This window comes from Perca fluviatilis, chromosome 11, assembly GCF_010015445.1.
Source record: "Perca fluviatilis chromosome 11, GENO_Pfluv_1.0, whole genome shotgun sequence".
In the NCBI taxonomy this organism is placed as follows: Eukaryota; Metazoa; Chordata; class Actinopteri; order Perciformes; family Percidae; genus Perca; species Perca fluviatilis.
In genome coordinates, this window is record NC_053122.1 from 4,870,324 (window position 1) to 4,886,535 (window position 16,212).

General features: G+C 40.5%; 1 protein-coding gene and 1 long non-coding RNA gene across 4 annotated transcripts in view; one reads left to right on the forward strand and one right to left on the reverse strand.

Moving 5' to 3' along the window:
• Positions 1-16,212, forward strand: part of oc90 (otoconin 90) — a 50,749-nt gene that overhangs the window by 32,860 nt on the left and 1,677 nt on the right. For both annotated transcript variants that reach the window (XM_039814499.1, XM_039814498.1), the window contains 6 exons: positions 3,949-4,116; positions 5,790-6,005; positions 10,186-10,284; positions 11,610-11,781; positions 12,811-12,917; positions 15,826-16,099. In XM_039814499.1, the coding sequence (XP_039670433.1) occupies positions 3,949-4,116; positions 5,790-6,005; positions 10,186-10,284; positions 11,610-11,781; positions 12,811-12,917; positions 15,826-16,099 (1,036 nt within the window). The remainder of the gene's footprint in view (positions 1-3,948; positions 4,117-5,789; positions 6,006-10,185; positions 10,285-11,609; positions 11,782-12,810; positions 12,918-15,825; positions 16,100-16,212) is intronic.
• LOC120567597 lies at positions 2,428-15,945 on the reverse strand. Of its 2 annotated transcripts, none has more exons than XR_005640595.1 (3): positions 12,773-12,907; positions 11,583-11,773; positions 2,428-2,993 (listed from the first exon to the last, which is right to left on the reverse strand). It is a non-coding gene; the product is annotated as an uncharacterized LOC120567597 (long non-coding RNA). The 2 variants fall into 2 exon arrangements; XR_005640594.1 differs by lacking the exon at positions 2,428-2,993 and adding an exon at positions 15,752-15,945 and having other exon boundaries at positions 11,645-11,773; positions 12,773-12,993.

Here is a 16,212-nt window from a genome sequence, read left to right on the forward strand (position 1 = left end):
TATGACTTTTTTTTACTTTTTTTCGAAATACTATACTAAGACTTTTTTCGACATACTATACTAAGACTTTTTTCGACATACTGTACTATGACTTTTTTGACTTTTTTTCGACATACTATACTATGACTTTTTTGACTTTTTTTCGACATACTATACTATGACTTTTTTGACATTTTTTTCCGACATACTGTACTATGACTTTTTTCGACATACTGTACTATGACTTTTTTGACTTTTTTTCGACATACTATACTATGACTTTTTTGACTTTTTTTTTTCGTATACTGTACTAAGACTTTTTTCGACATACTATACTATGACTTTTTTGACTTTTTTTTCGATATACTGTACTAAGACTTTTTTCGACATACTGTACTAAGACTTTTTTGACTTTTTTCGACATACTGTACTAAGACTTTTTTCGACATACCATACTATGACTTTTTTCGACATACTATACTATGACTTTTTTCGACATACTATACTATGACTTTTTTGACTTTTTTCGACATACTGTACTATGAATTTTTCGACACACTATCCTATGACTCATTTTCGACATACCCTACTATGACCTTTTTGACATTTTTTTCCGACATACTATACTATGACTTTTTTGACTTTTTTTCGACATACTGTACTAAGACTTTTTTCGACATACTGTACTAAGACTTTTTTGACTTTTTTTCGATATACTGTACTAAGACTTTTATTTAAAAAATGTCGACATACTGTACTATGACTTTTTTCGACATACTATACTAAGACTTTTTTGACTTTTTTTCGATATACTGTACTAAGACTTTTTTCGACATACTATACTAAGACTTTTATTTAAAAAATGTCGACATACTGTACTATGACTTTTTTGACTTTTTTTTCGATATACTGTACTATGACTTTTTTGACTTTTTTCGATATACTGTACTATGACTTTTTTCGACATACTATACTAAGACCTTTTTCGACATACTATACTATGACTTTTTTGACTTTTTTTCGATATACTGTACTATGACTTTTTTGACTTTTTTTCGATATACTATACTATGACTTTTTTCGACATACTATACTATGACTTTTTTCGACATACTGTACTATGACTTTTATTTAAAAAATGTCGACATACTATACTATGACTTTTTTGACTTTTTTTCGACATACTATACTATGACTTTTATTTAAAAAATGTCGACATACTGTACTATGACTTTTTTTCGACATACTATACTATGACTTTTTTGACTTTTTTTCGACATACTATACTATGACTTTTTTGACTTTTTTTCGAAATACTATACTATGACTTTTTTTCAACATACTGTACTATGACTTTTTTGACTTTTTTCAATATACTGTACTAAGGCTTTTTTCGACATACTGTACTAAGACTTTTTTATAGTATACTGGACTCTCGGTCTTTGGACCCAACAAATATAGTTAAACAAGCCCACACACACACACACCCACACACACACACACACACGTACACAGAATGATTTTGTTAAATGTCACATTCCTGCCATCAGGTAAAAAACATGTAACAGCCCGGAGAAGGCAACTCAGGGTCAGCTCACTGGTTTTCCATTACAAAGAGTTTCAGATAGCAGCTTTAACTAACATACTATACTATGATGTTTTTTTTGTCATACTATACTATGACATTTTGAAAAAAAAATTTCAACATACTATACCGTGACTCATTTTTTGAAAAAAATCATAAAAAAGTCATAGTATACTATGACTTTATTTTTTCGACATACTATACCATGACTTTTTTTTGACATACTATACTAAGACTTTTTTTTGACATACTATACTAAGACTTTTTTTTGACATACTATACTAAGACTTTTTTCGACATACTGTACTACTATGAATTTTTTCGACACACTATCCTATGACTCATTTTCGACATACCCTACTATGACCTTTTTGACCTTTTTCCCGTCATACTATATGATTTTTTGACTTTTTTCGACATACTGTACTAAGACTTTTTTCAACATACTATACTATGACTTTTTTCGACATACTGTACTATGACTTTTTTCGACATACTGTACTATGACTTTTTTCGACATACTGTACTATGACTTTTTTCGACATACTATACTATGACTTTTTTGACTTTTTTCGACATACTGTACTAAGACTTTTTTACGTTAACTTTTTTCGATATACTACGAGTTTTTTGATGTTTTTGTCGACATACTAAACTATGACTCATTTTTCAACATACTATACTATGACTTTTTTTTACTATACTTTTTTTTTGACACTTTTTTTGTCATACTATAACGTTTTTATAACTTTTATCGACATACTATACTATGACCTTTTTGACGTTTTTTTACTGACATACTATAATATGACTTTTTTACGATATACTATACCTTTTTCAACATTTATCATGACAAATGATCATTTGAGTGATGGAGTGATTTTATTCAAGGACTATCAGGAACAGAAACAAAAATCCAAAAGATAACATGTTCAAGTGAAACCACTTATTTCCAGCATAGTCCCAAGATGAAAACACAAAAAAGCACAAGACATTTCTCACACAAACTAATTAAATCCTGAAATCCATAAACACATCACCACATCTCCCAAATCAAGACAGCTAAAATAACAATGTCATTGCAAATATCATTATACATCTGTTCCATAGTTAGGTCCTAACCTGACCCACTCATATTGAAAGACTTGCTGTGTAGTGGAAGGCTGTTCCACAACATGGCACCAGTGTAAAAAAAAAAATTTATTCACTGGAGGCACTTTGCATATACGACACGCTATACTATGACTCTTCCTGAGCCTGCTGGTCCTGGGACCGAGAGTCCTGTAGCGTCTCCCGGAGGGGACAAGTGCAAAACTGTGGCCGGGGTGAGAGGTGACCTCTGCAGTGCTTTTGGTCCGAGACAGAAGATGCCGTACTACACTGATGCAGTTGGTGAGGATGCTCCCAATGGTGCAGCGGTGACCAGAATCTGAGGAGACAGAGGGACTTTCTTCAGTTTAACATAAAGTCATAGTATAGTATGTCAAAGCCATAAAAGATCTTGTATGTTGTAAAAAGTCATAGTACAGTATGACTTATAGTATGAGTAATACATCCAAAACTCTGCTGCCCGCCTCTTCACCCATACTCGCTCCTGTGATTACATCACCCCCGTTCTCCTGAATCTCCACTGGCTCCCAGTTCCCCAACGCATTCAGTTTAAAGTGCTCCTCCTTACTCACAAAGCCCTCTATGCTTGTTTTATGTGTTGGATTTATTGCTTCATCTGTTTTTAAGCTAAATGTGCTGGTTTTACTGTAAAATGTCTTTGTGTTCCATGTAAAGCACTATATAAGTAAAATGTTTTATTATTATTGTGTCAAAAAGTCATAGTATAGTATGGAGAAAAGAGTCATAGTATGGACCTTTTTCACAGCAGACATTTTGACTTGTCATAGTAGGAAAAGCACAGCTGAAATTGATAACCTTAACGATAGCTCAATTCCATCAAGTGTCCCAGTAAGTAAGAAAAAGGTCTATTGTATGTCGAAAAAAGTCATAGTATAGTATGTCAAAAAAGTGATTAAAAAGTCATAGTATGTTGAAAAAAACGTCTAAAAAGTCATAAAAATCTATATTATAGTATGTTCGAAAAAATGTCATAGTATATTATGTCATAAAAGGTCATAGTATGTCGAAAAACAACATAAAAATGTCATAGTATAGCATGTCATATAACGTCATAAAGAAGTCATAGTATGTCAAAAAGTCCTCAACAATTCATACTATAGTATGTCGCAAAAAGTCATAGTACATATGTTATAAAAATGCAGAGATGATCTGGTAATGCTTTAAACTCCACCAACTATTTTTCAGAAAAGTTGCCTTTCCCCTCCTTAGCTAGGTATTGGCTCCCCTCACTCTGCAATCATTCACTTCCACAGGCCCAGAAATGGTTACCATGGTGACCAAAACACCCTCCACAAGAAGCTCCCGACCAGGAAGCCACCCAGAGGAAACGGCCGCCGTCTCACCCGTGTTACCTGATTCCTGGGAGGAAGACTTGAGTCTGCACACACCTGCTGCTCTTCCTCTCAGCCCGCTGAGCCAAGGTGAGGCAGCAGCACCACACTACCAACACAATCTCTGGAAGAGCATTAGCATAGCATTCACACATTGGCTAAGGGGAACTAATTACAAGTTTGCACCATCTTGGAAATTTGCATCTGTTGCAGAAAGTGTCAGAATCAATTTAATCTGCACGTGAGTGTGATTTCATCCATTCAGTCATGTAAGCTTTAATGCTCATTCCAAAAAACCTGTTTCTTCCTTTCCTCCTGTGGCAGCTGTACAGATGGTTTGGGTTTTATCCGTGCAGGTACTGAGATTATTCATCTCTGAGAGTTCTGCTTTCACCCCCAATACCACAGACATGAATAGCATTTAGTTTGTGGCTTAAAACATTGGGTGAAAATTATATTTAATCAATTCAGCAGCAACATCTCTTCATGAATAATACACTGAACACACTGGAGAAGTTTTTAATATATAGGAACATTTGCTTAAATTTAGCAAAACATAGTCTTAAAATAAGGAATTATATCTTTAACCAGTACAGCTTCACCAAAAACAAGTACATTTGTCCGGATACAAAGAAAAAAAATTAGGATATTTCTTTTTAAACCTATTAAAGATGCAGTAGGTAAGCCTTATAAAACTACCTTTCTGTCATATCTGCTGAAACTGACCCTATGTTCCAGTAGAACTACATGAAGCAGGTCATTTAAATAAATCCAGCTCCTCTGGCTCCACCTACAGCCTGGAGTGAAATTTGTAAAAATCCACCGCTCCCTGTTCAGATGCACCAATCAGGGCGGGGAGGGGTGTCTAACTGCGTGTCAATCACTGCTCATGCACACGCATTCATTCTCCCTTGTGGGGGGAGGGGCTTAGGAGACCGTTTTGGGCTTTAGCGGAAAGCTCAGTCCTTCCAGAAAAATGCGGAGTTTTTTTGTGATTGTTGCGGGCAAAAAACCTTGATTATGCGGCACGTTTTCTTAAAAAATGCGATGGAATATAAAGGATATTTATGCAATTTTATGCGATGAAATTGCGGGAACTTGCAAAAACTGCGGTTTGATGAAAAAGAGAAAAAAAAGTGATTTCCCCCCCCCCCTGCTTTTCAATGATGTTCACGTCGTGTAATTACATCACTTCATAACGTTCCCATGGCAACAGGGGAAAATGGCTTATCTTGTGTGAAGTAAACGCAACATTTTTTTTACTTTCTGCTAAGATATATTATGGGACTTTTTTGCAACGAAAATGCGGGGATTATGAAATCATGCAATATTTTGCGCGGAAATCGGCAAAAGCGGCCCCCGCATAAATATGAAGACTTTAGCTGATTATGCATTGAATTATGCGATCGCGTTTTTCTGGAGGGACTGAAAGGGGGGAGGGGCTGAGAAGTTGTCGATGTTCAGATGTTTTGGCTAAGTCCTGGATCTTCCCAATCCCACCTACAGAACCTTTAATGTCCCGAGTCGTAGGTTTGTCCTCATTCAGGTCTGTTTTAGACAACATGCTCGAGAAGACAGGCTTTTTTTTTTCGAGATGGGATTCGAACCAGCAACCCCCAACATGTGTGTTCTCTATTGCCATGCGCTGTATCCACTCTGCTAGGAAAATTCAGCAAAAATAAAATAAGAATTCATACATATTAGCATCCGCTACTGTTCTCTTAATAACGACTAAATTGGATTCTCTACGCTGGCCGCCGCAGGACAGGAAACTCCCCAATCCACAACGCCGACTTCGACGAGAAGCGTCTCTCAGACGTCGCAGGAAGGAAGCCGAGTCCCCTCCGCCAGACCCCGATCAGAGATCGGCGCCTCCAGCCGACCCACGCCGGCGGCTGAATCTGAGGAGGAGCGGCAGGAAGAGACGGAAACAGCAGAGGAAGAGGAGGCCGACAGCTCGCTGGAGAAAGAGACAGACGGTAGAGTTGGGGCCACACTCAGTACATTTACATGCAAACTACAGTAATATTCCACTATTATTCAGAATATGACAATATTCTGAATTTGATTCAGGTCATGTAAACAGCATGTTCCGTTTGGATATCCAGAATAAGGCCTTGTTCTGAATTTAGCATTTTCCGAACAACCCTTGTGTTGTCCTCGGTTCCAATTTGACCCGTTTTCAAAGTTTTTTTATATCAGAAATATGGGTTTCTTTCATCCAAATTTCACAAACATAACTTGGATGCATATGTGCTACGTTCTTCACAGGTAAAATTCATAATTACTTACTACTACTTACTCAATTTTATAGCATTTCAAAAACATGTGTAAAGGGTTTTAAAACTGTATCCTGACTACACTTCAACATATAACCAATCTGTGATTATCCACTCAACATCTTCTGATTTTAACTATTAGTCAAAATAATTCATAATTTCTGCTTTTTTTTAACTAAAAAATTAGGTATAATGTCATTTAAATTAGGTTTCTTGACCATGAATTAAAAAAAAAGTGTTGAGAAAAGTGACAGAAATGTTGAAAACAGCGTCAAAAGCTTACTAAAACGTTGGAAAAAGCACAAATTAAAAATCATTTTTAATTTAGACCCGGAAGGACAACAGGAGTGTTAAGACTTGTTGGGTGTGTTATTCAGGTTTTAGAAGCATTCCTTGGACATGTATACAGCGCATTCAGAAACTGCGACTCCATCAGGGTTTTTACTGCAGTTCGTGACAGTTTACGGCCTCTTGTCGGTTGGAATATTGTCTTTTTCTGGAATAAGGGCAAACAATTGAATATTATGTGCATGTAAACATAGTCATTTGGCCTCGTCGCTCTTTAAGCCAGGTTAAATGATATTAAATAAAATGAATAAATTAGGCAGGTTTCTTCCATGAGTTCAATAAAGTTAATTCTATTTAATAGGGGTGTAGAAGTAAAATGAAGTAACCAATGACCTGTAATGACAGCCAGAAGAAAACACCAGCCCATTATGGACATTAACCATAAATGCACATATTCCCAATCTCGGGGAGCAAAGTGGATAATTAGAGCAGAAACATCCACAGGAGGAGCTAATAAAAGTAATGGATCTGAGGTTTTCTTTCTTTGCTTCAGGCTAAAGTCGTTTTTGTAGGTTAAACGTGTTTTGGCACTAGTCTTTCCCTCATAGCCAGTAAGTGAGGAGGTTATGTATTATCGGGTCTTGGAAGTCATAAATCTAATTTAGAAAATTGCCTGGTACACAGTCCCTGGTACTGAACTTTTGATCAGTAATTCAGCAGAGAGAGAGAGAGAGAGACAACAACCAAGCAAGAGAAAGAAATGATAGCATATGACAAGTGTGGGGCAAGCTATCAGAAAAATCTACTGGGTTAGGGTTCATCCGTGAAGAGAACACCTCTCCAAAGTGCCAGACGCCATCAAATGTGAGCATTTACCCTCTCAAGTCGGTTACTATGACGAACTGCAGACAGGTAGAGAGAGAGAGAGAGAGAGAGAGAGAGAGAGAGAGAGAGAGAGAGAGAGAGAGATGAACCCTAACCCTGTCACCAGATACTGACTGGTTTTCGGACGCCCCCCGGACCCCACCAATACAGTAAAACTGCACATTTTAGAGTGGCCTTTTATTGTGTCCAGCCTAAGTCACACCTGTGCAATAATCCTGCTGTCTAATCAGCATCTTGATATGCCACACCTGTGAGGTGGATGGATTATCTCAACAAAGGAGAAGTGCTCACTGACACAGATTTAGACAGATTGGTGAACGAAATTTGAGAGAAATAAAACCTTTTGTGTACGTAGAAAAAGTCTTAGACCTTTGAGTTCAGCTCATGAAAAATGGGGGCAAAAACAAAAGTTTTGGGTTTATAATTTGGTTCAGTGTATAATCAGTTGACTATAACGGTCTGATAACATTTGAAAAGTCTAGAAGAGCTGCACGATTAAACCATTTAATCTCCATACAAGTTAGCAGAGCGCTAAACAAGAAGTAGGTTTAATTATACGTCTATGGTATGCAAGAACACATGTTCCCTTGTTTTAAGATGCACAATTCCACTATAATAGACACTATAATGGTTCAACTTTTAGCTTACTTGTGGTAGTTTGGGTTACTCCATAGGTGTAATTTACAGGGGGGATAGGGGGGAACCAATAATCCCAATAATCAAAACCGGTGCAACATTTTACTTTACATAAATAAAGACATTTTGCACCATAACTTGATGCAGAAAGGCACAAATTGTTGCAGAAAATAAATAAATTTCATGCTCAAAATTTCAAATTTGCTCAAAAGTAGAGATCTCAACCCCCCCCAATGTTGAACCCCAAAGTTCCACCCTTGGGTTACTCCCTAAAGATATTCTGCAGAGTTGCAAACTCAAGAGAGGTGTGCAAACATGGATGCAAAAGACCCTTTCTGATTTCCCAGTGGGACTTAGCAGGAGTGGGAGTTAGTCAGGACCTGGTCCTATTTCACGCTAGGCTTTAACATCACTCATGAGCAAAACCCAGACCTATTTATGTGTTACTGGAGGCAGACTGTCCCCAGACTGCGGAGACACTTCATTATTTTCTCCAGGTGTCAGCAGCCGACACTCGGGCCTCAGGGCGCCCGCTCTCATCTCAGCTGCCAACCCTCGCTGTGTGCACCGGAGGTTAGGCTGTGATGAAACCAACACAACGCCATCACTTGTAAAAAGCAGAGGTGACTCACGGCAGCCGTGAGCGCAATGGCTGATGAGGCTTCAGCAGCACAAACTACAGTAGGACTCCGACGAGTCTCTGTAGCACCAGCTACAACTTCCAGGCCCTGCAGAGGGACAGCATTAGGCTGTGTTCACACTTGGCGTCTGTTTTACCTTATGATCCTAGTGTGGAGTAAACCGTGGTTTCAATAAAGTTCTGAGCGCTTCTTTTAAACGCCACCGCTGACTTCTTTTTTGCAGCTCAGATTGTCTTTTTGAAGTTGAAAAAATGTCAACTTTTCTGAAAAGAAAAACCCCACACCCTACGTCAAGCACTTTTTTGACAGCTGACCAGTGACAAGCGGAGTAGCCAGACCTGTCGTTTCCATAACAACAAGAAAAATGGAGTCGGAGCGCAGCGAGTTATATGATATGACGTTAGCACCTCTCTCTCTCTCTCTCTCTCTCTCTCTCTCTCTCTCTCTCTAACTCGCTCCACCACTTTGACTTATCTAATGCTAGCATCTCTCTCTCTCTCTGTTCTTTCTCTAGCTCGCTCCACCACTTTGTTTATCTAACGTTAGCATCTCTCTGTATCTGTTCTTTCTCTAACTCGCTCCACCACTTTGACTTATCTAATGCTAGCATCTCTCTCTCTCTCTCTCTCTCTCTCTCTCTCTCTCTCTCTCTCTCTCTCTGTTCTTTCTCTAGCTCACTCCACCACTTTGTTTTATCTAACATTAGCACCGCTCTCTTTCTCTCTGTTCTTTCTCTAGCTCGCTCCACCACTTTGTTTTATCTAACGTTAGCACCGCTCCACGTAGCGCTCTAGGAGACTGTAGCAGTTGCTGTTGTTATAGCAACAAAAGATGCTCTCGGCTGCTTTGTGGAACCAAAACGCTGCCAGCTTTTCTTTTTTTCACTACAACAGCGCTCTAGTCAACTTTTTCTTGTCAAAAAAGACGTCAAGTGTGAACATAGCCTAAAGGTTATTTAGTTCTATCTCCTTTAACCCATGATATTTTGCACATAAAACACATATAATATACATAACATAAGTGCTGTGGCTCAAATGTTTCTAAAAGAGCTGCAAAGATGAATCGATTAGTTGTCAACTATTACATTAATCCCAAAGTATTTTGATAATCGATTAATCTGTTTGAGTCATTTTTTATCTACATTTATCTCTGATGTCAGCGTGTTAAATGTGAATATTGTTCTAGTTTCTTCTCTCCTCTGGGACAGGAAACTGAATATCTTTGAGTTGTGGACAAAACAAGATATTTGAGGACGTCTTCATGGACTTTGGGAAACACTGATCCACATTTTTCACCCTTTTCTGACATTTTAGAGACCAGACAACTGATCCATTCATCCAGATAATAGCCAACAGATTAATCAACAATGAAAATAATCGTTAGTTGCAGCCCTACATAAGTTCCTAAACGTATGGTTTGTCTGTCGGCAGACTGGGACGTGGCTCAGAAGAGGACGGTGCCGTTCTTCGCCTGGTCCCTGCTGGAGTCTGTTGGCTTGTCCGACCTCCAACTACAGCCAGACAGCAAAGGTAAACCTGTACAACTCCATTTCTTTGGCTGCATCTCACTGAGAAAATAAAGGCTTTCCTTCCTCAGCAATACCTTTAGGCCCCCTGCACACGGGCTGTGTGGTGTTTTCTCTTTTCACACCAGAAAGGTGTCTGACTGCTGGCTGACTGCTGGCTGCTGCTGCTAGCCTTGTCTGTACACATGGATGTCTCCCATAAATATATATATATATATATATATATATATATATATATATATATATACACACACACACTGATCTGATTACAGCAAAGACAACGTTGGCAGTATTGACGGCAAAATAGGCTCCAGGATATTTCCTTCTGTATTGACAGGTGCAATATTTTTTTTTAAACTACATTTATATCTGCATTTATGTCAAAACCTGTCAAAATGTCATGTATTAAATGTATTCGTGTCAAAATGACATATAAACATCTTTTCCTATTCTATTTTGTCTGGAAACTCTTCCAACACGCTTGCGTGTCGCGTGAAAAATAGGCGTCGGTCCTATTTCTAGCACGCCCGAGTTTTTGGCGTGGCTCGAGCCGAGACGTGCGTGTCACCCCGGCAGTGTGTAAGCTCTAACCTGCAGCCGGTGTGCGGGAGCCCTTATACAGAGAAACCTGTTCATGCCTTTGATTTTTAGTAGATTTGACTATTGTGACAGTTTCTTTACGGGTCTCTGTAAAAACATCAATCAGACTTCAACTGCAGCGTCTTCAAAACGCCAAACTCACGCCCGAGTCCTCACTAAAACTGAGACATTTGAACACATTACCCCTGTTCTTCGAGCTTTTAGTTTCTATGCAGCGAATTCATCTTCCAGGACACTTGAGGTCTGTTAAGTAAAGGGTTAAACGTTTCTGTTTGCTATTGGGTTCCCTGAGGTCATGGTCATTCCTACACTCTACACTAGGCTTCTGAAGCTTTTTAAATCTAAAGGTTTTTTTGTATGATTGTTGAATTTTCTCTTTTATTTGCCATGTACATTTATGCGTATGTAAAGCACTTTAAATTGCATTTGTGTCTAAATTGTGCTATATAAATAAATGGCCTTTTCTCTAGAATATCACTTTAACTCCAGATTTGCAGACCTGGCTTAAGCATCAGTGCGCAACCCTTTAATTAATGCATCTTAACTGCATTTTTACAATGTCCAAATCGCTCGCTGGTGTTTTAAGCCCCCAATGTCGACTTCAAGGCACCTAACCCTAACCTTAACCCTGACGTCGGGGGCTTAAAACACCAAACAGCGTCCAAATCCCTTTGGTCAGTAGTTGAAATGCATTCACCGTACCTGGGTTTCCTCCTACGGTCTCCCCAGAATGCAGCCGCTCCTTCACCGTGTTCGGCAGCGACGGGCGAGCCAGGCGGGAGATGGCGGCCCTGGGGGAGATGCTGCACTGCGTGACGGGACGGTGCCCGCATGAGTACGAGATGTACGGCTGCTACTGCGGACAGGAGGGCGGGGGGCAGCCTCAGGACCAGCTGGACAGGTCAGCACATAAGGAGGATAAGCAGCGATTTCTGGTTTCTGCGGGGTCTTGAAAAAGTTTAAAATTTAAAAATCTAAATTTTAGACCTTAAATTTAAAGTCTTAAATTCGCTCAAGTATTGTGTTCTAGGTCTTAAATCATTTTAAACAGGTCCTAATTTTCCTACGTCCATGCAACGCTGCCTCTAATGCTCTTCTTCCCTCCCTGTGCTGTTGTAGTTTTTATCTTTTCACTAGTCCAAATATAATTTGCTGTATTTACGACTACATATGAGACCAACATGTAACTCATACTGCAGCCAATCAGCTTTCGTGTTATCGGCGCGAGTCTTTTTCGGGATTGTACCACAGACATAAAACTGATTTTATTCTTCAGCTTTGGGGAAGTGCAAGTTTAGCGTAGCCTCGTGAGAGCGTCCTGATCTGGCGAGCTCCAGTTTTCTACTCTCAGATCAGTCTAGCATCTTAAGATTTGGGGAAATTTGGAGCCATTCGCCAGACGACCGACCAATCAGCGTTGAGTTTTGAGGCGGGTTTAGGTGTGACGCAACGAGAAGATACAGTATGAGACACGTTTTATCATGATACCATATTATAGTCTATATCGACTCGTAGGACACAGTATTTACTGGTATCACAAAGTGTGCCTCGATACCATTTCGATTCAATTCATAGACCGATACGAGACGATACATAATCTGTTAGATCAATATATATTTACAAAAAGAAAGTAAGATATGATTTGACAATGTCATTACTAAGCTCTTCCAGACATTTAAATTACAAAACAAACTACTCTTTCACATACGCTTAGCACCGCCCGAGACGATTCTGATTGGTTTAAAGACATCCCAATAAACCAGAGCACGTTGTTCTCCCATCCCAGAATGCTGTGTGGACTAGCCAGACCCTCCTCCGCAGCACTGTGGAGGAAGGTCTGGCCACGCGAGACTACTTTTATATGAAGCTGCTTTGAAGCTAATAAAACGTACCTAAAACAACGTTGAACATTCTTCCTCCTCTTCGTCAGGTGTTGCTTCTTCCATCAGTGCTGCCTGAAGCAGATCGGCTCCATGGGCTGCCGCTCGGACAGGACGCTCAACGCTCACGTCTCCTGCGACAACGGGAAACCTCGATGTGAGTACGGCACGTTGTTGTTGTCTGCTACAGCCAGAGGTTACAGCGCCGGGAAACAGGGCAGTCCTAACAGAAGCTGAATTTCAGGAAAGAGACTTCAGATACAGTATTAGGGGACCACTAAGGTCTATATAAAAGAGACTTCAGATACAGTATTAGGGGACCACTAAGGTCTATATAAAAGAGACTTCAGATACAGTATTAGGGGACCACTAAGGTCTATATAAAAGAGACTTCAGATACAGTATTAGGGGACCACTAAGGTCTATATAAAAGAGACTTCAGATACAGTATTAGGGGACCACTAAGGTCTATATAAAAGAGACTTCAGATACAGTATTAGGGGACCACTAAGGTCTATATAAAAGAGACTTCAGATACAGTATTAGGGGACCACTAAGGTCTCTATAAAAGAGACTTCAGATACAGTATTAGGGGACCACTAAGGTTTAATTTTTTTTTAATTTTAGGCCTTTATTTGGATAGGACAGCTTAGACTTGAAAGGGTAGAGAGAGGGGGGAATGACATGCATCAAAGGGCCGCAGGTTGGAGTCGAACCTGTTTTGCTTTTTTAAAGGGGTGATAGAATGCAAAACTGATTTTACCTTGTCATAGTTGAATAATGACAGTTTAGTGGGTAATTAGGACATACATAGAACCTCTAAATCCCATTGACACCTCTTTTCTCTGCAAATCTCACTATTTGAAACTGCCTCTGAAAACGGGCGAATCTCAACAAGCCCCATAGTTGACGTCAACTATTACGGCTCCTCCTCATTTGGCTCTAGTCTGTCTTTGTCACGCCCCAACATTTGCATAGGCTACGCAACTGACCTGAGATCAGTTAGTCTTCTGAATCTAGGTCGTGCAGATCTCAGAAATTGTATACATTGTTCATATGCTATTTTACCATTAAATTCACTTCTGAGACTTTTTTATGCGAGAAATCAACTATGTAGAGGTCAAATACGGCCGTTTTACGAAAATTGATGTCTAATTGCAAATTTTGTCCGACTGTGTGTCGGAGTTCAGAGGCTGGTGCTGCCTGTGTAGCTGCCTCGCCGCTTGGCCTGCCTTCCTCCACAGACCCCGGCCTGCTGTGAGGTAGATGGAGCTCAGTCACGGCTGGCAACCCACAGCACTCCATACTCGCGCAAAGTCACCGTTTTGGGCTAATGGACTAGGAAACGCCGCTGCTCTGACAGAGCTCCAGGGCCTTCAGCTCCCCTCTTCCTGCTAGCTAAATGCCCGGTGTATGTGAGTGAAAGCGCGGTCAGCGAGCTTGTTACGCCAGCATTCTCTTACCACAGGTTCTAGTTAATCTTATAATGTGTGTAATTATAATGTGTTGAGTTATTTAAACAAACGATTGGGGAAATAAACGCCGCTTGTCCGCGAGTCTCATTGATAGAGCCTGCGGCTGGATGGAGCTCTATCAATGAGAGCTAGCTAGCCTCCTCTTAGAATTCCTCTGGAATTCACAAAAATTCATTAACTTGAAATCGGACACCGTTGTTAGGTTTATAAGACATATATTTAGATGTTGTGTAAGTGGCGTGACGAAATTCAAACTGTAAATATACTCGAATTAAGGCGAAAAGGAAGCTAACTATCCGTGGTTTGTAGCTACACATAGCTAGGATTGAAGGGACAGTCGCAGCTAACGAAACACTTTGTCTTCACAAATATTCATTAACTTGAAATTGCACACAGTTGTTATCTTTACAAGACCTTTAGTTAGATTTTGTATAAGTGGCGTGACATGTGTGTAACATGTGGTAAGAGATTGCTGGTGTAACAAGCTCGCTGACGGAGCTCTCACTCTCACACAACGGGCCATTTAGCTAGCAGGAAGAGGGGAGTTGAAGGCCCTGGAGCTCTGTCAGGTTGGTAGTCCCTGCTGTGGGCTGCCAGCCGTGACGGAGCTCCAAGTACCTCATAGCAGGCCGGAGTCTGTGAAGGAAGGCAGGCCGGGCGAAGAGGCAGCACCGGCGGGCGGCGAGGCAGCACCAGCGGCTGAACTCCGACACACAGTCTTACCAAATTTGCAATTAGCCATCAATTTTATGTAAAACGGCCCATATTTGAGCTTTATATAGTTGATTTCTCGCTATAGAGCCATATTCACAGGGTAGTTAAGGGCGTAATAAAATAGCATTCGGGCAATTTTCAGCCCAACCAATGTTACATACCCCATTAGGAGACATTAAGGAACAGTGTAAAATACCCTATATAATCATTCTATCCATTTTCCTCTCACTCTGATTACCTAATGCACATTTACGCACTGTATAGTGGGAGGGGAGGGACGCTGTGATTGGTGGATAGGATATGGAGCAGGGGACTCACAGCGACATAACCAATCACACTATGACAGACGCACCAACCTGCAATGTTTAATTTGAAATGAATGTAGCCTAATGGCAGTCTGGCACACGTGGGTGCTCAGTATTTTCGAAGGGTGCTCGAGCTCCGGAGCGTCCACGGTATTGGCACCTATGAGAGCATGTAAATATGTTCTCGTAGAAATCCAAAATCCAAGTATGAACCTCTAAATGAGCATGGGTCAGTTGAACGCTTATCAGTTCAATTTTCTAAGCACCAAAGGACATTTGGAAAAACAGAAAAACCAAGCATAATATGGGCCCTTCAAAATCTAATTCCTCTTGTGGCCAATAGGATGTAAATGTTTTCCACTAGATTTTAGTCTATTTATTTATTTAAAGAGTCATTTGAAGTTTGGTAATCTGTGCCTTAGTTGACGGGACTCGGTGGTCGATACGTGCTCTACCAAACTCACTTCAACAAAGAGTAGAATAAAGGCCAAACGTACCTTTTGTTGTGAAACAACCCGGACTAACACTGACTGACTGACTGAGGCAGGACGTGTCCCGTGTCGTCCCCCAGGCCACGGCGTCTCCGTCTGCGATAAGCTGCAGTGTGTGTGTGACAAAGCCACGGCAGAGTGCATGGCAGCGGCCCACTTTAACCACAGCGTGCCGGCGCAGCAGTGCCGCGGCCCCGCGCCTCCCTGCCGCCGGGCCAGCAGGCCCCCGAAACCACGGCTTTCCCCTCAGTCCAGCGAGGAGAGCGACGAGCCGCAGGGATCCAACTCGGACGGGAACATCCGGGACACTTTGACGGACACAAACACGCCGCCGCCACGCCGAGAGCAGAACAGGTGAGAAGAGTTCGGAGCTCAAATCCTAGAAGGAAGCCGATCAGTGCAGTTTAGTCTATTATAAAAAAAGAACAGCTCATAGCAGACTTTGTTAATATCTACAAAACTTTATT